The 21682-nt window shown below is 35.6% G+C and overlaps 2 protein-coding genes across 2 annotated transcripts; one reads left to right on the forward strand and one right to left on the reverse strand.

Moving 5' to 3' along the window:
* The first annotated feature begins 4672 nt into the window (after positions 1–4672).
* LOC113273214 (BAG family molecular chaperone regulator 6-like) lies at positions 4673–5803 on the forward strand. Its single transcript, XM_026522972.1, has one exon. It carries the CDS (start codon positions 4673–4675, stop codon positions 5801–5803), a length of 1131 nt encoding a protein of 376 aa, XP_026378757.1.
* On the reverse strand, positions 5794–9927 carry LOC113271386 (actin-related protein 2-like). The gene is made up of 15 exons (XM_026521235.1): positions 9751–9927; positions 9266–9376; positions 8950–9084; positions 8767–8838; positions 8604–8682; positions 8362–8411; positions 8165–8268; positions 8017–8085; positions 7871–7934; positions 7409–7477; positions 7077–7160; positions 6742–6800; positions 6433–6499; positions 6274–6357; positions 5794–6115 (listed from the first exon to the last, which is right to left on the reverse strand). The coding sequence occupies exons 1-15, from the start codon at positions 9790–9792 to the stop codon at positions 6035–6037; spliced, it is 1170 nt and encodes a 389-aa protein (XP_026377020.1). The 5' UTR covers positions 9793–9927; the 3' UTR covers positions 5794–6034.
* Between the last annotated feature and the right edge of the window lie 11755 nt (positions 9928–21682).

A 21682-nucleotide genomic window follows, 5' to 3' on the forward strand; every position in this document is an offset into this window, starting at 1 on the left:
TCTTAATTATTACTTGACCTGAAGAATTCTGATAGTCCATCAACATCTTTATTAAATTTTCCAAAGATTTTTTTTGCCCATTACAGAAGACAAAAATGTCATCTACAAAAAGCATATGTAAAGGTTGACATCCATTTCTATTCAGCATTGGAACTATCTTTCTTTCTTGTATGTGTTTAGTAATACTTCTACTTAAAACTTCTTCAGCTATCATAAATAAGATTGGAGACAATGGGTCACCTTGTCTCAATCCTCTTCCAACATTAAAGAACCCGCAAGGACCTCCATTCACTAATACTGAAATTTTTTCTGACTCAAACAAAATTCTAAGCCATCAAATACCTACTTCAGAGAAACCAAAGTGTCTTAATGTCTCAAAGAGAAAGTTCCAACTTAATGAGTCATATGCCTGTGTAATGTCCAATTTTAAGCCTACGTCCCCTCATTTTCTCTTGACATCCAACTCATTCACCATTTCAGAAGCTAAAACAATTTTCTCATGAATATTTCTGCCTTTGATGAAGGCTCCTTGCTGACAAGATATTATTTTTCCAATCAAAGTACTGATTCTTGATGTTATAATTCTTGTTATGATATTGAAACTAAAATTAGCAAGACCAATAGGTCTAATTTCTTTGCACCTTGCACTTTAGGAAGAAGAAACAAGAAGTTTGAATTCATACCTCTGGGAATGAACTTACACCTCCAACAATATTGAATAGCATTGCACAAATCTTGGCCAACTATATTCCAGGAAAATCTGTAAAAACTTCCAGGAAATCCATCTGGACCTGGAGAACTACTGGCATTCATTCCATATACAGCCTCCTTAACTTCTGCATTAGAAGGAGTTGCATCCAGAAATACATTGTCTTCTTCAGATACTATCTTTGGTATCACCTCAAAATTTTGTCATCAAAGCTCACAGGTTGGTATTCAAATTTTTTTTTTGGAAATGAGTAACTAAAATATCTGCAATTTGGTCTTGATTAGTCACCATACAACCATTATCATCTTCTAATTCCACTATATTGTTATGAGCTTTTCTAATCTTTATAGAAGTATGAAAGAAAGATGTATTTGCTCCTCTCTCTTTAATCCATTTTACTCTAGCTTTTGACCCCAGAAGTTCATTATATTGTTGAGATATTATTTCTTGTCTTCCTCTAGTTTATATTAAAAGATTAAGTAAATCAACATTCTCTGGATTTGCATCTGAAACATTGCTTCTTTTTCCACCTCCTCCTCAGCTTGAGTCATTTTCATTCTTAAATCACCAAACACCTCCCAGTTCCATTTTTTATCAAATTCTTTGAATCTTTTCAACTTGGCCATAAACACAAATGCAGGATTTCCAGCTATACCTTCTTCCCAAGAATTTTTGATTACATTCATAAAGTCAGGATGAGAAGTCCATACATTCTGATATCTGAAGGGAATGTTTTTTGGTTTAGGAATCTCCACTGCATTTCCCATTATGGGACCATGATCTGAAGTTCCTCTAGCACCCACCTTATATTGCCATCCATCAAATCTTTCAATCCATTGAACATTAAAGAAAGCTTTATCTAAATCACATATAATTCTTTTTTCCCAACTCTGTTATTGCACCATGAGTATTTTATACCAGTTTTAGGAGCTTGTATTAGATTACAACTACTTAAACACTCTCTGAAATCTTGCATAGCAATCCTAAGAGGTCTTCTACCACCAAATTTTTCATCACTACTCGAGACAACATTGAAATTCCCAAATGCAAGCCAAGGTAAATTTATATCTTGAATCCTCACCAAATCATCCCATAATTGTATTCTATCAACATTTAAACAAGTTGCATGAATTCCTGTTACAAGTACTTCTCCAACTTTAATAGTTATTGCTTGTGATGTTGATGATATAACACTTGGAATAGAAATAGAAGAATTCCAGAACAACCATAAATTAGCCTTACCACCATTAACTGCATTATGTATAATCTTTTGATTCATACCAAGCAACCTTAAATTTTTAACATAATTTCCAGAATTCCTAATTTTAGGTTCTGCTATCCAGAGTAATGAAGATTGTAATGTTTAACTAAATTTATAAGTTTATCTTTGGCTCTCAATCTCTTTAAGCCTCTGATGTTCCAGAAAATGACTCTCATTGATGAAGAGTTGATTGAGGAGATCTAGGACTCCTCATTCCTTTATTTTGTTTAACTAAATTCCTTAAAGGTTGTTTTCTAGTTGGTGCAATAATGCCAGTATTTTTACCTTTCACTGCCTTGTTCAATTCTGTTGTGTTTGTCCCAGCTTTTTCTTTATGTATACTTATTTGTTCTTCCACTACATCAACTAAAAGAACTTACTTGAAGATCCAATTGCAGAAAATTCTTGTACTCCAGCTCCACTGACATTTATTTGTGTTATCATATTTTCATCTTCTCTATGAAAAGGATTAGTACTCCCCAAATTAGGAGGAACATTGTTAACTATATTAAGTAATTTGTCAACAGATAACTTTGGAAACTCCTTTTGAGAATTAATATCCCCAAAGAAAACTGAAGATGTTTTACTAGCACTAGGAGGTATAACAGCATCAACTTCCTCGCTGTCACTTAGCAACTCCTCATGAATCTGAGCATAATTACTAGTCTCCTCTTCTTGAGATTTTGAAGTTAGGCCAATATCAAAACCAATGTGTTATTGTTGCTTCTTCCCCTTTTGTCTCCAGATCTTCTTTTGTACTGGATTATCATTATGCATTTCCTCTTTTCTCATCACTCTGCATTCAGTAATTAAATTTCCCACCACCTTGCAATGGTTGCAAAAACCTGGTAATTTAGGAATTTGTACTTCGTGTTCAAAACTGCCATACTTAGGTTTCACCAAAACATGATGAGGCACTGTATTTGCTAAATCCACTTCAACAAGAACACTTGCATAATAACCTACTTCCCTTTTAAGAGTGGTTTCATCAACTTTAATAGCTCTTCCAATGGCATCTCCCAATGACATAAGAATTTTTTCCTTCCAGCATTCAATTCCCAAACCTGGAAAATTCACCCAAACAAAAGCTGAAGTACAGGGTGTTAGTCCTCAAGGGAGTTGGGGGAGTTGGGTGTAGTTTGGTTTTTTCCTGTTAGTCGTGGGGGAGTTCAAAGGAGTCTCTCGAAATCTCTGTTAGTCGTGGGAGAATTTAGAAGAGTCTCCCAAACTCCCTAGAAAACCCTGTTAGTCGTGGGGGAGTTTGAAAGAAACTCTCAAACTCCCTGTTAGTCGTTAAAATTAGAATGCTAGGGAGTTGGTGTTTTGGGGGGAGTTCTGGGGAGTTCTAGAGAGTTTATAGTGTATTTTTTCCTCACTCCAAATCTCTCAAAAAAGTAGAGATTTCTGGAGAGTCTCTCAAACTCCCCACACTCAAAACACCAAACTCTCTCAAACTCCCCACACTCTCTTACACTCCCTCAAAATCTCCAAGATTCAAAATACATTAAACTCTCCCAAACTCACTCGTGGACTAACCCCCTGGTAGACTTCTGGGTAGCAGGATTGAAGTTATGTTCTCAGTTTAAGTATCTGATTATCCATTTTCCAAAACCCATTCCAAATATACTTCATATCAACTTCATTTGTTAGCTTAATGATGGAGTAACTTTTGCCCAGAGGAATCAATTGATAATTACCTGATATTTTCCGTTGATTTTTCAAAGATTCAACAGCAACAACAAACTTAAGTTTCACAAAATCCAACCTCCCAATTAAACTAAATTTTCATTCATCTAAGATTTCATCAATATCTTCATCAGGAATATATAAAGATGGAACTGCTGAAGGAATTACACTCTCAACACTTTTCTCATTAGATCCAGAAGAAAAGAAACTAAAATTATTATTACTCATCTTCGATCCAGATTGCATCGAATTCCAGTAGAATTTGTAAAAAACTTAACTGAAATCCTTATTCAGATCAATAATACAAGAAAAATCATCACCAATCATTGAAAATAGTTATTGAAATCACTTGAATAAATGCAGATTATGCTCTGAAAACGAAAATTTTGAAGAAAAAATTCGCCGATTCCGTTGCCGATTCACAGAGCAAAACTCAGTCCAACCCTTCATATACTGTAAAACTTTCACAGTGTTGTAACAATCTATTTCAGAGGAGGATGATCAATTTTCATGGACACGGCTCAAAAATCATTTTTTTTTCTTTTTTTCTTCGGATTGATTAATATGATTCTAAGAAATTTGAAGATCATTTACTTCTACAAAATTACTAACATAAAGACAATGCAAAATGGCTATTAACCATTATCTTTCCAAATGTTTTCGATGGCATTGCCATTCCTATTAAGCCATCTTCTTTCCAAAAATCCGTCTCTAAACCCAAGCCTGAAATGCCCGTTCGGAGATATCCAGACCCAAACAAAAGTCCATCTTCTCAATCGCAAAAGCGAACGGTTGAGATTTCCAGGAAAAAGAAACTTGAAAATATTCCCGATTTCTCTAGAAAAAAAAAACAGAAGTTTCCAGAAATAAGAGACGGGAAAACAAAAGGCACTTATAAATACTCCAGAAAAAATTTCAGCCAACCACCAAAAGCAAAACCAGAAAAGAAACCAAAACCCTAGAAGGAAAAGAAAAAAGAAAAAAATCTTGCAAACACAGATCCTTACATTTTTAGCATGGAAAATCCCTTTTACGATCCATTCTTTGAGAATTGCTGGTCTCCATCACCAAGGAGTTACACGAGAGAGGTTCCAGTGGCACCATCACCACGGAGGTTCACGAGAAATAGTCCTGTCAATCATCATGACAATGAGAATAGAACTACATCAGCCGCTCCCAAGGTAGTTTCAATTCCTGTCCATTTTATAGGATTGGAAAAGAAAAGATTCAATGCTGCTTTGAAGATACAGAAGGTATTTAGAGGATTTTTGGTCCGGAAGAGTACGAAAAAGATTCTAGTAATTAAAAGAGAAGTTGATGAGATTCAGAGGAAGTTATCTGAGAATGAGATGATTGGGTTGATTTGTAGCAACACCAAGGAAAGGTTAAAGATGAATGAGGTGCTGATGAGGTTGTTGTTGAGGTTGGATTCTATTCGCGGTGTTGATTCTGGTGTTAGAGATGCTCGAAAATCAGTTATCAGGAAAGCGATTATGTTGCAGGATAGGGTTGATAAGATCGCTGCTGGAGAGCTAATGGATGATGCTGGAGTCCATGTTTCGGAAAATGCAAAAGAAGGTGCAGAATGCGAAGATCGTAATGATAATTCTGAGGATATGGAAATTGACAACGCGGTTGATCAATGTGTAGAAGAAGTGCGCAATCCAGTCGAGGCAAGTGAAGGGAATTCAATGGCTAAATCTCCAGATAAGTCTAACGTGGATGGTGAATCTCCAGATAAGTCTAACGTGGATGGTGAATCTCCAGAGAAGTCTAACATGGATGGCGTTAAACTAAGCGTGGAGGAAGAGAACTTGGTGGAATCAATAGAAGAAGGTTGGGAAGAAATTCCTGGTAATGAAGAGATAAAAGAAACAGTAATAGAAATCCAACAGCCAGAGATGATTCAGGAACATCAGAAGATGGTCAAGGAGGATGACACTAGAGATATGATGGCAAAGATGATAGAAGGAAACCAAAAGCTGACTGAAATGGTGGCAGAACTCTGCAGAAGCAATGCAGTGCAGACACAGATGATCAATTCACTGTCACAGAGGGTGGAAAGTCTTGAGAAAGCCTACAAGAAAGAGAAGTTGAGACGTAAAAAGAAGAAGATGGACAAAGCAACAACCAATGCTGAAAACTAAAGAAACTTAGATCGTTTTGATTGATTAGATGTAGATGAGTTTTACTCTTTGCAAATTGTTCCTTTATCAGATTTTGATTGCTGGATAATCACTCTGAAGTAAGATTTGAGGTGTAAATTACAGCAAAAATCTCATTACAATACTTGAATCTTGACTTTGATTATGGTTCCTTTACTACCTTTTCTAAATTACACACTATTTGAAATGGAGATTCTCATAAGAAAAACTAAGCTAAGCTTGTCCACACTTGCTTAAACAATTAAAACCCTCCTCAAGATAGTCTTGTCTGGTTATCCAGAATTCAGGCGCATCCTGTAGACATAACAAACATGGTACTAAATTAGCTCTGGATATAACAACAAAACCAACAGGAAGAAGAGAACATATGGATTCTCAATCTTCAAAATACACATGCTTATGTATAGGATACAGGTGTTTTCTGTGTGTGATAGAGAGCCGGAGACGTATACCTTCATGAGTCCTGCAAGGACTGCCCCACCGAGGTATACCATGTGCTTCCTTCGAGGGGGATCTTCTATCCGCAAACGCAGCTTCTGCACATCAGAACATTAACTTCTGATAAGTATGTTCTGTTTGAAGAAATCATCAGTAGGACTCATAACTCTTACCTTTAGTCCATCTTTATTTCCCTTCAAGACGGTTTCAAGATAACGATCTTCTATTTCTTTCTCCAAACTGTAACAATGCACAATTTATGAACATGAGTTGGAAACCTATCTGGAAGTAACTGCAGAAACTAACCCAACTCAATGATGCGGATATGTCCCCTTTCTTCTAATGATCATATAAAGACTGTAATTTGCAACATCATGCTAAGGGTATTCGCTTTTGTTCGGTCAGTCAAATGTAAGCAATTTCAGAGCTTAACCTAGAAATTTATTGTTTATTAGCTTCACAAAGGCGGTTAGTGTATTTACCGACTTGGCAATCCAGGATACATGGTACTTCCTCCACTTAGAACTATGTGCTGGTAGAGCTGCATATTACAAGTAGGATAGAAAGTTGAAAATCACATTAGTAGATAACAAAGATATGAAGCCGTTCATGTTAATATATGAATTATAATGTGGGATTGACCAATGATATAACTTTGTGGAGAAACAAAAAGCACCATGTCTACCATGAATGTTCGCTTCAGCAAGGCTTATGATTCATTGAGATGATTTCTCCCAACAACCAGAGCATAATAAATACATCATTAAGGGTAACAAGGTGGGTGCGCATTCAAGCAGCGGGGAGAAGAATCATTTACCATCATTCTATTGTCAATGTCCATTTCCTGAATGCAACGAAAAACCATGTCCGCCATTCCATCACCTTCAACATCTATAAGCTCCTGCACAAGAGTGAATGTTTGTTCAAAATTTCCAAATAATGAATGTAGCCCTGTAGGCAATGTTTTAATTTGAAAGCAATACGGTATCTGGAACGCAAATAACAGACAAGTGTTATTGTCACACCACGAGTACAGATAACAGGTTTACTGAGGGTGCATAGATAATGGTTCGCAACGTCTTTGAAATTCATGTAATTAATGGCACTAAAAGGAAGGGGGAAAAGGACCCAACAAACCAGATGACTTACTGGAGTGAAAAGAGCTTCGGGTGCTTGGAACCGTTCAGTGCCAACTTTGATGACCCTTCCATCTGGCAGCTGATAAAGTTCACTATTATAAATATGGAAAATTATGCAGAAGAATCTAGTATAAAAGATTTCTGTCTATTAAAAAAAAAATACTGTAGGATGATAGCTGCTCGGAAAGAGACTAACAATGTGATAGCTGCTCGGAAAAAAATTGTTCCTCATGAGCATACACAAAAAGAAAGAGACTAACAGTGTGATAGCTGCTCGGAATGCTTATAAACAATCACAAAGAGCAGAGAATGGCATCCTTGGAACGCGCTTACTAAAATGTGTGTTGCACTTGCACATTTGCAGATCAATCAAAATTCTAAAAAGCAACTCCTTTGCCAATGGAGCAATATCCATGGAAGTCGATGTAAATACATTTTGTGTGTAGTATGCCTGAGACAAAAAACAGCTTACCGTGTAGTTTTTAACAAGGATAGTTGTCTCCAGTCCCAGTTGATATTCTCGTTTATAATCATAACTGCAGAAGTATTACATGTCAACATCGGGTATAATGTATAGGGCTTCCATCAAATGAGCTGAAAGAAAACTTTTAATGTTACCTGACATAGCAGAGCTTCTCTTTGATTTTTCTAGCGGTCTCGAAATCTGCATTCCTATTCATTGAATACCTTCAAAACAGAGGGACGGATTATCCAGTGAACAAGGAAAACACCATCACGTGAAAGCGTGAGGAAAGTAAGAACTTACCCTCTACGCATGAGAAGATCCACAAGATAAGATGTTATATGCCTGCCAGCTACATTCATTCGCTTTGTAAGATGCGGGAATGAGTATCCATCAACAACTGGAACCTAGAAGGAAAGATACTATAATTTTAGCAATCGCAGTGAGTCGGTGACTACTGAAACTTGATCAACTGCAAAACAGTTTCTAGAGCATCTTACCACATGAGTAACACCATCTCCAGAGTCGATGACTAGACCAGTTAGCAATCCTGCTAAGATTCAAGGATGTATTAAGAAAGGAATCCATCACACCAAAATGCCATTCAAGTAGATAAAATAAACTGATGTTATCTGTACAGTTTACAAGAGCTTTTCGATACCCTTACACGCAATGCCATGTATTATAGAACTGATAAACAAAACAATTTGAAGTCTTAACCTTCAATAACATTTGTAAGCACCTTGAGCGTACAATGTCAAAACAGCTTGAATTTGAATGTAAACACCTGCGAAATTGTACTTCTCAAACATGGTCTCTACCTGTGAATTCATCCATAAGAATCAGTTAACATGCAAATAATAACTCCTGCAGTGAAACCTAGAGTACCTTTTAGACTGACTCACCATTTTTTCACGGTTCTTTGAGGGATTCAGTGGTGGATCTGTGAGCAAAATTTTGCATTCTGAAGGGTCGACCTGTCAAATGAAACAAATGGAAGTCAATTACATTATGTTGCCACAGGCCCACAGACATACTTAGGGTCAAGGAATAATAAACTGCACAGTCTAAATCATGCAACACGTTACTTTCAATTCGTTAAAAAATGCATGATCCCACACATGTCCCATATCATCCCAGTTCTGCACGATGCCATTGTTAACAGGATATGATATATCCAATTGGTGCCGCATTTCAGCACAACCTTCTCCTACAACAATATCCTACACAATAAAAACAAAAAAAAAACATAACGGATTTCAGTGTAAACAAGTATCCAAAAGCTCATTTTGTATCTACAAATGCGTCAACAAATACTGAACAGAACAAAAGCTAACATTTGTACACCACTAAATGGAACGTTCATGATTTCAGCCATTAATTTGCCCTTGAATTATGTCTTACCTTTAACTCCTGCTCCATGAGTGATTCTTCGTATCGTAACAGCGGTCTCCCCACCACGCAAGGGAATACAGATGTCGGGAAATTCTCTCCAGCAAAACCACACTTAACATACTGCCAGAAAAAGAAAAAAAAAAGAAAACCATGAGACCAAAAAAGACCCAAAATAAATTAAACCCTAATCCCATAATCCCAAATGATCTCAGCTTAAAATTGGAGACCCATGTTTACTAATATGTGCTAGATTTCAATATTTCAGCTCATTTGTTCATCAACCTTTACATCAGACTAAAGAAACAAAGATCTCCATAATTCATCATTGATGAATCAAGATTATTATCTACAGCAGCATCAGATTGATGAATAAATTTGGCATAGGAGAATAGTCAAGAAAAGTCAAAAATAAATAAATGTTTCTTTGAGATTGATACCATGATCAAGTGGGAAATTATGGAAATGGAATTGTCAATGAGTAGAGAAGAAGTTACCCCAGTGCCATTGTCGCAAACGACTACGTTTCTGTTCTCCATTGTTTCTCTCCACTTTCACTTTTCTCCGGTGATTCTCTCTCTAGGTGAAGACCAGGAGGTATTTGGGGTGTCAGTTGCACGTTTCCGCCCTTCAGAAATCGAGTGAGATCGTTTAACAACCGGATACCCCTTCTTTTCCTAGCTAACTTGGGGCAGTGTGATTATCTAGAGCCTATGACTAAAAAAAACAAAAGAGGTCATTAAGAATTAATCTCTAAAATCCCCTTATCTACCAATTTATGTTAATGGCTAATATGTATTTATTCATTAATGATGATTAATTAAGTTCGTATTAGTTAAATTAATTAGTACTAGCAAATATACACGCGATGCGCGTGACGTTCATTTTCGAAGCCTAAAAAGTGACTCGTAATCAAAATAAGATTTTAACTGGTTAGTTTGCTGGAAGCTATACAGTGATCACTTCATCTATGATCTCTATGGACTAGACGCCCTCGCGATGCGCCTGCTGTTACATTCTAGAACTTTTTTTTTTCAAAAATTTTCATTTACAATGAAAAATATCAATTGGCAACCAAACTATTTCTCAGATCCTATATGTGTATTTTTATTTTTTGTTCAGATCCATTTTTTTCTCAACTTTTCACTTTCAATCAAGATTATCTATCGGCAACTAAACTATTTCCCAAAATTTCATTTTGTATTATCTTGTATTTAGTTTCAAACAATATTTAAACATGCCTAAACAACATTGTATTGCTGACGCCAACCATTAGCAAGAACACACACTATGCTTCCACCGTCCCCTTCTAATAGATGATCAATAAAATTTCAAAGTAAATTAGATGAAGTCGTAATCAATAAGTCCCTCCATCTCAAAATAATATACTGGTTTGTGTGTAATTTGTATATTAAAAACCAGTTATTTTTTTTCCAATTGGGGTAATATGTTTTTACATAGAAAGAATGTTTGTCAGGTAGAACCCGAAAATGAAAATAGTGGTTTCTAATGCCTTCCTCGTAACGATTTTACCATTATCCGTCTTACATGCTTCAAAAATGAATAGTCCGGTCATAAGGGTTTTTCACAAAGTTAGGGAAAAAAAGGAACACACAAATATGTTGGGATCCCCGGCACGTCATTATCTCTACTAAAGGGAACGCGTGTTTAACACATGATCTCAGTTAAAATTAGGTCAGCCTTCGGTTCTCTCTTCAGTGGGTCATTATACTCATCGACCGGCCTTCATCATCACTTCTACCTCTTCATATGGTCATCTCTCTTGGCGTAATAGATGCATGCTCATACAATCAAACCAATATATAGTATTGTTTCTTGGAAGAAATATTTGAATACCGTCGTTTGATATCATAATTCTAACTTTTGGGGTTCTACCGTTTCTTTTTTTATCGTATGCATGTCTTCTGGTTTCTGATAATATTTGAAGGATATGAATTCGTGATTGAATGAGGTGCACTAATAATGGGAGTTTGAGAATCATAGTGGTGCATCCATGTCTTTTTTCTGTGTTCTTTTCAAAATAAGAAATGTAAATGTAAAATTAAGTATCTCAATTTCTGATTTCGGATTTTATTTCAATCATGTTGTATATTGATTTCGAGTTTATATGTAAGAAAAAAAATAGGTTTTTTTCAGTAGCAGAAAAGAAGAAGAGAGACGGTAAAGAAGAGATAAAAAGAAACAAAAATGCCGTCGACCAAACTTGATTTTTCCTGCGACCGAAAGGAAGGAGAAATTGATTTTATCTGGGAGAGGAAATAGAGCATTTTTTTTCTTTGTTCATGAAGATGAGACCGATTAAAACGAAGATGTAATCCGGCGAATGATAAGGCAAAGAAAGAAAACACAGAGGCGAGGGACATTGTCGTCCAAATAAAAAGTAACCTAAAAAGTTTGGAACACCGAAAAGAACCCTTTTCTTTATCATAGTATAGTAATATTTGAGTTTGATTAGCGTTAGAATTAGAGTAGAATTTCATTTTCTCTTTCAAGGTTTGGGAAGAAAAAATAGAGGAAAAAAACAACAACCAGGATTTGTGATTTTGTTTGCAAAAATGAAACTTTATAGCGGCGGAAGACTCTAGTAGTGATGAAGAAGTGGGTGAATCTGATGATCACCCATATATGGAAAAAAAATCAAAATTATAACCCAAAATCGGTTTATTCGATAGCACCACATAAACCGATTCTGGGTTAATTTCCCAAATTGAGAACGACAATTGGTCGTTGTTCATCACCACACAAAGTTTATGTACGTATATATGTAACCCGATTGTGGAGACAAAAATTGTACATGAAAATGCGAACATAAATCGGATTACATGTTACTCGACGTGAATCAGTTATTGTTTTTGGGAAATTTTCTCTAAAAGCATCAAATCCTTAATCGGTTGATATACTTAGATATAAAAACCGATTATTCACAATCGGTTTATGTGTGCATTAGTGTAAACCGATTATGGTTGGTGTTCATCGCATCAACCCATAATCGGTTTATGTAGGTGTAGCATATCTACCGAATATGTGGAATATCAACAACAATCGGTTTATGTTAGTGTTTATATCAACCGATTCTGGTTTGGTTTCAGAAATTTTTGATGAGAAATTTCATAGATTCATAGTTAAATCATTGATGAATCCCTCTTGGAAAAAACGTATTAGAGGGATTTAACTCAATCATTCGAATTTGTTTGTCGCCGAAATATTGTCTGAAAACCAAAAAAGGGAGAGTTGAATTGTTGTTTGTGATTATGTTTTAGTTTTTGATTTTGGTGGGTTGGGTTTTAGTTTTTTGATTGAAGATTTTTAACAAAAATGATTTAGGTTTTAGTATTTGTTTTAGATAGTTGGAATTATTAAGTTTGTATAAGGGTAATTTAGTATTTATATATAGTTTAGACACCCCTTATCCTTCTCTATTGGGTGGATGAAGAAATCTATAGGCCCCAAATAATCACACGAGTCCCCAAACTATCCATACTTCTTTTAATACAAACTAGTAAAGACGCACCCGCGATGCGAGTGCAGTTATGTTTCAAAGTTTCAAAACCTATAAAACAAATCATCTATTGATTTATATAATTGTTGGTTATAGACAAATGAGATGCTCTCTTAATTTGATAATAAAATCGGAGATGCATAGAACACCTACATAATGTTAAACATGCCATATTGCTAATGAGTCAAAGAGTTTTAACCCAATCAGTTTAAGCACAAAATACAACAGATCTCTTCAACTTGATGTGACTCTGAAGGAATCAAATTAATTATACTTTTCAAATGCAATTATGTTCAAGCACACATTAACATGTCAATAACTGTTGGCTCTAACTGCATAACAAACTTTTCCGTAATACATCATTACTTCATTAATATTCCCTTCGACCTGGGAAAAATGAAAAACCCAAAGATCCACTTTTTTTGGGATAGAGGGGATACAACATATTGGCTCTTTTTGTACTTTCTAACCTGCCTCAAATAGGCAGACTTCAACACATAAAAGGGTTAACGAATTTTTAATACGTTGACCGTCGGCTCACACATCATTGCAAGTTGCGAATTCAGTCATTTGTACTTTGTGCTTCCATTTCTACAGTACACCTATGATAACCCGAACAACCACAGTTTCATAATCTCAGAGAAAATCAAAAGCTCTTACCCTGCTGCAATGCATTGGATAATAAGTAAAATTGATCCTTGAAAGTAATAACACTGCATTTACTAATGGACCATAATGTCCAAGATTATTGGAATGAAAATTACTTCGAAATAATATAAGTGACTCCTTGTATCCCTGTATGTACATTGTTGTGCTTAAGATCAGCTACTTCCTAAACATCCTAAGATCTTCTCACAGAAAACATAAAACCATTGCGGAATTTAAACAAGAACACAAAGAATTATAGTGGTTCGGCAATATGCCTACTCCACTGCAGCAAATAAACTTCTTATTGAATACTTAGACAATAGACAAACTGTTTCTTCACACACCTCTAAGAATTCAGACTTAGATACAATAACCAAATGGTTATCACATTTATTTATATGTGTATGAATAATCTAGAATCTGCCTAGAAAAAGAAGTCATAAATATAGAACTATTTCCTAATATAACATAGAAATCAGATTCCTAAAATACTTGAGGAGGTGCAAACTGATTTAGGAACTGAGTTTGATCTTTCCTAAAACTAGGTGTTTCCTAAATCGATCCAACAACTAACAATTCTCCACCTCGGCAAGATTTCTAGGAGAACTTCACTATTCTCTGATTTCTCCACCTTGGCATGAAATATGAAATTCTATTTCCTTCATAGCTTTTGCTGCTTTCACTCATCCGTAGATGCTTCACTTCTTCAATCATCATAAAGATGCTTCACTCCCTTATAAGGCTTCACATATGCTTGAAAACACCACCACACCCTAAGGTGTCTACAAATATGCACAATGTTGATCAAGTTTATACAATGTCTAAACTTTTCTCACGTCACCACCTTGGTGAGCATATCTGCTGGATTGTTGACAGTTCCAATCTTTTCCAACAGAATTTCACCTTCTTCAACAATTTCACGTACTTTGTATTATCTTACACTGATGTGTTTTGTTCGAGCGTGATAAACTTGGTTCTTAGTGTTAGAGCATATTTAGGTTGAACCCATTAAGCGTTGGTATGCCAAGTTTGGTTGTCATATTTTAATGAATTAAAACTCATTTAAAGAGTCGCTTGATTATTTAATAGAGTCAACTTCGTATAGGTTAGCTAGAAAGTCACTAGGATATAAGACTTACAGGTATTACGTGAAGACTTGAAGAATGTGAAGAAGTAAAGAGCTACAACGACGAAATCATCCTTCCACTTGAGGTTAGTAATATTTGACTTGAACTGTTTCATTCCTAACGTATCTTTCAAGTCGTGCATATTGAAAACATAACTGCGAAGTTGTGAATGATTATACTCTAGTTAGACATAGTATTAAGGAATTACAATATGAAGTATAACGTCTATCTTTTGAACTTCGTATATAAGACACCGACATAATCGTATAAATGCTATTGTGATTATGTATGGGTATGGGTGAAGATTTCATCATAGGAAACAATGTTTTACATTTGTTCAAAGGAAGTAAATTCATGAACTTGTTTTGTGAATCGAAGGGGAAATCGCTAAGCTTATTTGTATTGTTATTCATTGCAAATCTTTGGATTACCAATATGTGTGTTTAGTATAACCGCTCATAACTTGTTAATGTATCTTGATAAAACTATTCACAAGGCCTGACTTTTGTATTGGTATGACTTTTATTAGTGAAACCGATCTTAAGCAATCACCTGAGATGGTATGATCGACATTTGTAATTGGTGTGACTATTCCTAGTCATTGGGTGACCGATCCTAGAACTTGGTTGGGACTAATCACAAGTTGTGTAATCGATCCTTGTAGTAGGTTCACAAGTTTTAGTTATTGGTGTGACCAATCCTATAACTTATGCAACCGAATACAAGTTTATACCATATATATGTGGTAACCGATCCTAGTACCTAGTCAACCAATGATGAGCGATTAATTCTTACATATTTACTACCCAAAATATATATTTTTGGTATTTATTGTGTTTTTGTAGGTAAATGAATAAAACGGGCTCTTCCAAGAAAATCGGCTAGACCTAGGTTTCCAAGAAGAAAATATGGACTACGGAGTACAGGGGTCGTGGATACTTTTGGATCTAAATGGTATAGACCCAATTTAAGTTAGTGAAGGAGATGATGGGCTGAAGTTGGTGTAAGAAATTAACATGCTCGGGCATTTTGGTCTCGTGGATTTTAGGATGAAGGACTTGGTGATTAGTTCTCGAAGGATTTAGGAGGTATCACGTAAAATGAAAAATCCTACTCAATAATTAATGTACGAGGTATGTCGACATGGTGGAGGAAGAAAGGAAACTAAATATCTTTTGCAACTAAAGAAGATTGATTTTGAGCATAAGATCAGTATGTGCTCATATAATATTTTCTTTCCCATGAAAATAAAAGCAAGTGGTCGGACATGTGGCGAGTCTTTATTAGATGATATTGTGTATTCTTAGACAAGTGGCACACTCCCATTGGACATGACACGTGGAAGAGAATTAAAAGAGGAAGGTTAGATTTTGTTGAAATCTATATATTGATGTCGAGAATAGGAAACCAGAGGAGTGATGAGAGAGCCGGTAGCAAGTTTTACAATTTTCTTTTATTTCTTCAATTTAGTTTTTTTTTTATAATAATGAGGAACTAGAATCACATGCTGGGATTATGGAGGAAACGTTGTTCCAATAATAAAGTGGTATTTTCTTATTAATTTATTATTGCAATTTCTTTATGATTATTTGCACTGAACTATAATTGATTATAATATTTTGATTAATTAGTTGTGTTCTCTCTTGATGGTGCATGCTTAGCTTAGAGCTCTTGATGTTCCATACTTGCGATTAACAATTAATATTTTGGAAATCTAATATTGGCAATATCTTAGAATCAAATTGAATGTATGAATTGCATATATATTGTTGTTAACTGAATCACTTAAAAATTGGTCAATGGTGGAATCCATAGTCTCAGTTCTTTCCATAATCTTAAATCAATCTTCACAAGTCCGAGAGAACGACAACCTTCTTACCACTATCAAAAATACCATCATTTTGGCGCCGCCGACGCGGATTTGTTTATATATTTGTTTTTAGGTTTTATTTTATTTTTTATTTTTTACGCGTTTTGGTATTTTTGTTTGCTTTCAGATTTGGAGCTAAGCTAAAGGAAAAGAGAAAGTGCTGAAAAGAAAGGAAAAGCCCAAAAAGGAAAGAAAAGAGAAATCCAAAGGGAGTGAAGAAGAAGATTTTGTAAATAATTTTATTTTTATTTTTTAATTAAGGTTTTTATTTTTGTAATATTTTATTTTTGGACCCTTTTTTTTTCTTCTTTTCTTTTGGACATTGAACGTTGGACTTTATTTTTAAAACCCTACGGAAGGGTAGTTTTAAATAAACTATTTGCAGAGAAGGACGACGATTACGATATCGCCTCGGTCCCTCGGGTTCGTACATGACATAGGAATCGTGGCCCGAGTCGACTTCAACGGTTCATCCCCCGTCTGGAACGGGAGGTAAGAATTTTAAACACCCGCGAATCCCCTGTCAGCGGGTTTACTGGATGATTTCGTATGCATATATGTTAAGGACCTGAAATCGGATTTAATTTTCTAGTAAAGGGCAAGGCCTGGCCAAATCAAGATAAGGATCGGATTTCAACACCGTTTCCTTCTTGCCCGCCTTAGGAACACGTAACCTACGCGAAACTAAGCCTTAAAATTTGGACTAGAACGAGACCGACAGGGTAACAAGCTTATTAGGAAAGTCGTTCGAAAATATTGGTTACTCTTTTGAGCGTACTTTGAAGTTCATGATGGTTTCTGTGAGTTGAATACGCCGCCTTGTAACGCCGGTGAGGCCTTGGGAATCAAAGCTCCACTGAGCTTCCCTCGTCTCTATTCAACTTACTTTAACTCGGATTGATTCCACAGAGGTTTTCTCAGATTGTAACGAATTCCTTTTCGAAAGAATAAAAGCTGGTCTAGAAACAATCTAGGGGAGCTATCATGCTTTTTGTTTGCTAGATAAAATAGGCTTGTTGTGGTCGAGTCAGCCTTCTTTGTGTTTGTTTAGAATTCCCTTGCAGTTAGGATGTCGAACTGGTATAGCCAATACAATGATTATTCGACTGAGCAACATGAATATTATTATTTTTATGACCATAGTGTGAATAGTGGTTGGGAACACCAAACTTTTGAAGGTTATGGGTCATACCATGGTGAGCCCAATTACTATTCACGTGAATACCGGTCATACGAGAAAAATTCCTGTAATTCATTTTCTCTAGATGAAGCACGTAAAATACTTGAGTCAACGCGTAAGTTACATGAGTCGACACATAAGTCAGCGGACACAGATGACTTAGTTATAGACGAAAGAACTGTAACAATGAGTGAACCTTCTTTAGAAGATAACCTCAGGAAGTTAGCTGAGTCAACATGTAAGTTAACTGAGTCAACACGTGAGTTTTCTGAGTCAACACGTAAGCTTGAATTAGAGACGGAAGAAAGAGAAGCTCGAATTACTCGTGATTGCCAATACATTATTTCCTATATCACCCGTGAAAATGAGGATAATTTTATAATAATCAAGATGGAGAGGTTAGAATTGGTAACACTACTTGTTTAGATGAGGTTCGATCATTTTCATGTTATTATAATGATGATTATGATGAGGATAGTATTGATGAAGAACATGAAATATGTAGGCATAGTGATCAGGAATTTGTTACTCCGATTGAGCTTTATAATGATAGTTTAGTTTCTAGTACAAATCCAAATAATTTTAATAATTATTCACCTATTCAAAAGGATGAGGATTTGACTAGGGATACCACCGTTTTAGACGATGTAGTTCATGATTCTTTAGCCTGCAGTGTGTTGGATAATCCATTATTAGATGTGCCTATCAGTGAATCGGAGGAAGTAACTTTGATTAACACCTTAGTTAATGAGCCTGTACTAAAATCTTTCTCTGATAATCCTTTATATAATTGTGATGACGGTTTAGAGGAACGAGTTTATTTTGATTCTAGCGATTTAGAAACAACAGTCTTAGACAAAGAAAGTGAACTCATAAAAATGAGTGAGGATGGACCTGATTACAACTTAGAATAATCAATTTACCATTTTCAGGAATCTAATGATTTAGAAATTAGGGAAATTGTGACTAGTCTACCTAGAGACACTGAAAACTCTAAGTTTTAGGGTGATTATCACTTTCCTGGTGCCTTACCTTTAACTCTTAGAAAGTTCCCTCGTGTAGGACTTGATATTTGTGCCTCAACCATCTTACAAGATTATCTTCATACACTTTCTCCTGAACCTAGTTGTGCCCATAAGAGAGCTCAGTTGTTAGAAACCCATCCTCTGGTTGATGTGGTTAACCCAGGCTATGATACCAAGATTGACTTTGTTTTCCCACCAAAAACTTTTCTTCCAATTGTGGGAACATATGATTTTCAGATGTGTCGGTTATTAAGTTTTGAGACTAAACCTAATTACTTTAGGAAAATAGGGTCGACACATTTTCTTAAGGAAGACCACCTCTTTCATTGTGGTCAGCTGTGTGAGTCAAATCTGATTGACTTAGAGGATCCCCAATTATTCAAGATTTTGTTATGCGCTTCTAAGTTCTTAGTTGAGTATTTCCAGACTCTTCAGCCTGATCTTCAAAATGCCTTTGAGGAAATCCAATCGATGAATCTTTTTATTTAGACCCTTTTATAGAGCCTGAACCTGAACTACAACTAGATGTAGTTGTCTTAAACAAGGGTATGTTCGATGTGTTCTTGGTTTGTTATATTTTCCTCTTCTTGTGGGTAGCACTTTTTGATCCAGATGACCCACAGTTATTCCGGCTACTGCTTTATGATTCTATGAGGTGATTAATTCCTTCCGATGTCTGGCTGAAGACTTTAAACTTAGCACTTCTTGGGAGGTAACCCAATCTCATGCAACACGGTAATATCTTTACTTAACTCTTTTGCTTCTAGTGGTAACAGTTTCTCCTTGTTCATGATTTTAATTTTATCTTTAGAACATTGAGGACAATGTTAGATTTCAGTTTGAGGGTATGGGAGAAACTGTTTAGTTGCAATAAATAAACTACAAAGCCTAGAAATTTATGTTTATTAAGGATGGCAACCAATCTAAGTGGATGCGAACATCTTGGTTGTAGGAGTTGAGGAACCAATCTGATTAGATAGAAATATCTAAAGAGTCTATTCATAAAAGCACAGAGCTCAGGTGTTAGATTTAAAAAAAGAAACATGGTAGTTTCGTCATATCTCGTTGAATCATAATCCTTCTGTTTTTATTTTTTAAAGTGATTTGGTGGGGCACACGATTCAAGTTGTTACCATTGCTAAAGTGAAATAGAGTGATTGAGACACCACAAAAAAAAAATTGATACCAGTCCATCAAACCAACCGGAATAAATTCAATAAAGTCGACCACTAGTTCCCTTGTATATGCCAGTTGTGTTGACCTAGAGTTAGGTTTATCGAGCACTGGTTCCCTTGTATTTGCCAGTTGTGTTGGTATTAGTCATACCGGTATCTCAGTCCATTAGGATAGGTTCATCTTGGCAGAGGCCTTCAGACAGATATGGGAAACACCGTTCACTTTAAACCATCTGTTTTTCTCTTTATTCATCTTCTTAATCTTTCTATGTGATTGGTCGACTCCGGTTATGATGTCTAGAAACCATCTGAGTAGAGCTTTGTCACTTATATATGAATTATAGTATGTTGTGTGAAAACTCGTGTACAACAATTGGAATTTCGCATCAGGGTACTTCCTCTATAGTCAATGTTTGTATGCCAACCAAGGAGATTATTTAGTGCCTTTCAAGGTTTTGCGTATATATCTAGGGTATGGAGTTAAGGTTTTGTGGGTACACCTCTGGTAAACCCTCCCGAGACTATAACTCGGTCACTAGGGCCACCTAGGGAGTTTTTATTTTCTAGAAAAAATTTGCTCGGGGACTAGCAAAATATAAGTTTGGGGGTGTGATGAGCGATTAATTCTTACATATTTACTACCCAAAATATATATTGTTGGTGCTTATTTTGGTACTTATTGTGTTTTTGTAGGTAAATGAATAAAACGGTCTCTTCCAGGAAAATCGGGTAAACCTAGGTTTCCAAGAAGAAAATATGGACTACGGAGTACAGGGGTCGTGGATACTTTTGGATCTAAATGGTATAGGCCCAATTTAAGTTAGTGAAGGAGATGATGGGCTGAAGTTGGTTTAAGAAATTATCATGCTCGGGCATTTTGGTCTCGTGGATTTTAGGATGAAGGACTTGGTGATTAGTTCTCGAAGGATTTAGGAGGTATCACGTAAAATGAAAAATCCTACTCAATAATTAATGTACGAGGTATGTCGACATGGTGGAGGAAGAAAGGAAACTAAATATCTTTTGCAACTAAAGAAGATTGATTTTGAGCATAAGATCAGTATGTGCTCATATAATATTTTCTTTCCCATGAAAATAAAAGCAAGTGGTCGGACATGTGGCGAGTCTTTATTAGATGATATTGTGTATTATTAGACAAGTGGCACACTCCCATTGGACATGACACGTGGAAGAGAATTAAAAGAGGAAGGTTAGATTTTGTTGAAATCTATATATTGATGTCGAGAATAGGAAACCAGAGGAGTGATGAGAGAGCCGGTAGCAAGTTTCACAATTTTCTTTTATTTCTTCTATTTAGTTTTTTTTTATAATAATGAGGAACTAGAATCACATGCTGGGATTATGGAGGAAGCGTTGTTCCAATAATAAAGTGGTATTTTCTTATTAATTTATTATTGCAATTTCTTTATGATTATTTGCACTGAACTATAATTGATTATAATATTTTGATTAATTAGTTGTGTTCTCTCTTGATGGTGCATGCTTAGCTTAGAGCTCTTGATGTTCCATACTTGCGATTAACAATTAATATTTTGGAAATCTAATATTGGCAATATCTTAGAATCAAATTGAACGTATGAAATGCATAAACATTGTTGTTAACTGAATCACTTAAAAATTGGTCAATGGTGGAATCCATAGTCTCAGTTCTTTCCATAATCTTAAATCAATCTTCACAAGTCCGAGAGAACGACAACCTTCTTACCACTATATAAAATTCGATCAACCAAATTTTGGTAACTAGTGTGTCCGATCCTAGTACACACATGAAAGTAGAACCGAAAATTGTTTTGGTAAAACCGTTAAACCCATGAATGGTGATTGAATATTTTTGATCAATCACATAGTTCTTGGAAATCATAT

Source organism: Papaver somniferum, chromosome 4 (assembly GCF_003573695.1).
Source record: "Papaver somniferum cultivar HN1 chromosome 4, ASM357369v1, whole genome shotgun sequence".
Lineage (NCBI taxonomy): Eukaryota > Viridiplantae > Streptophyta > Magnoliopsida > Ranunculales > Papaveraceae > Papaver > Papaver somniferum.

Excerpts from the sequence above, each read along its gene's own strand:
- LOC113273214 (XM_026522972.1), top strand. The coding sequence starts at position 4,673 with ATGGAAAATCCCTTTTACGATCCATTCTTTGAGAATTGCTGGTCTCCA.
- LOC113271386 (XM_026521235.1), bottom strand. The coding sequence starts at position 9,792 with ATGGAGAACAGAAACGTAGTCGTTTGCGACAATGGCACTGGG. Across the intron at positions 8,086-8,164 it reads GATCTTCTCATGCGTAGAGG|GTATTCAATGAATAGGAATG; the intron begins GTAAGTTCTTAC and ends TCTGTTTTGAAG. Across the intron at positions 7,935-8,016 it reads GAGAAGCTCTGCTATGTCAG|TTATGATTATAAACGAGAAT; the intron begins GTAACATTAAAA and ends ATACTTCTGCAG.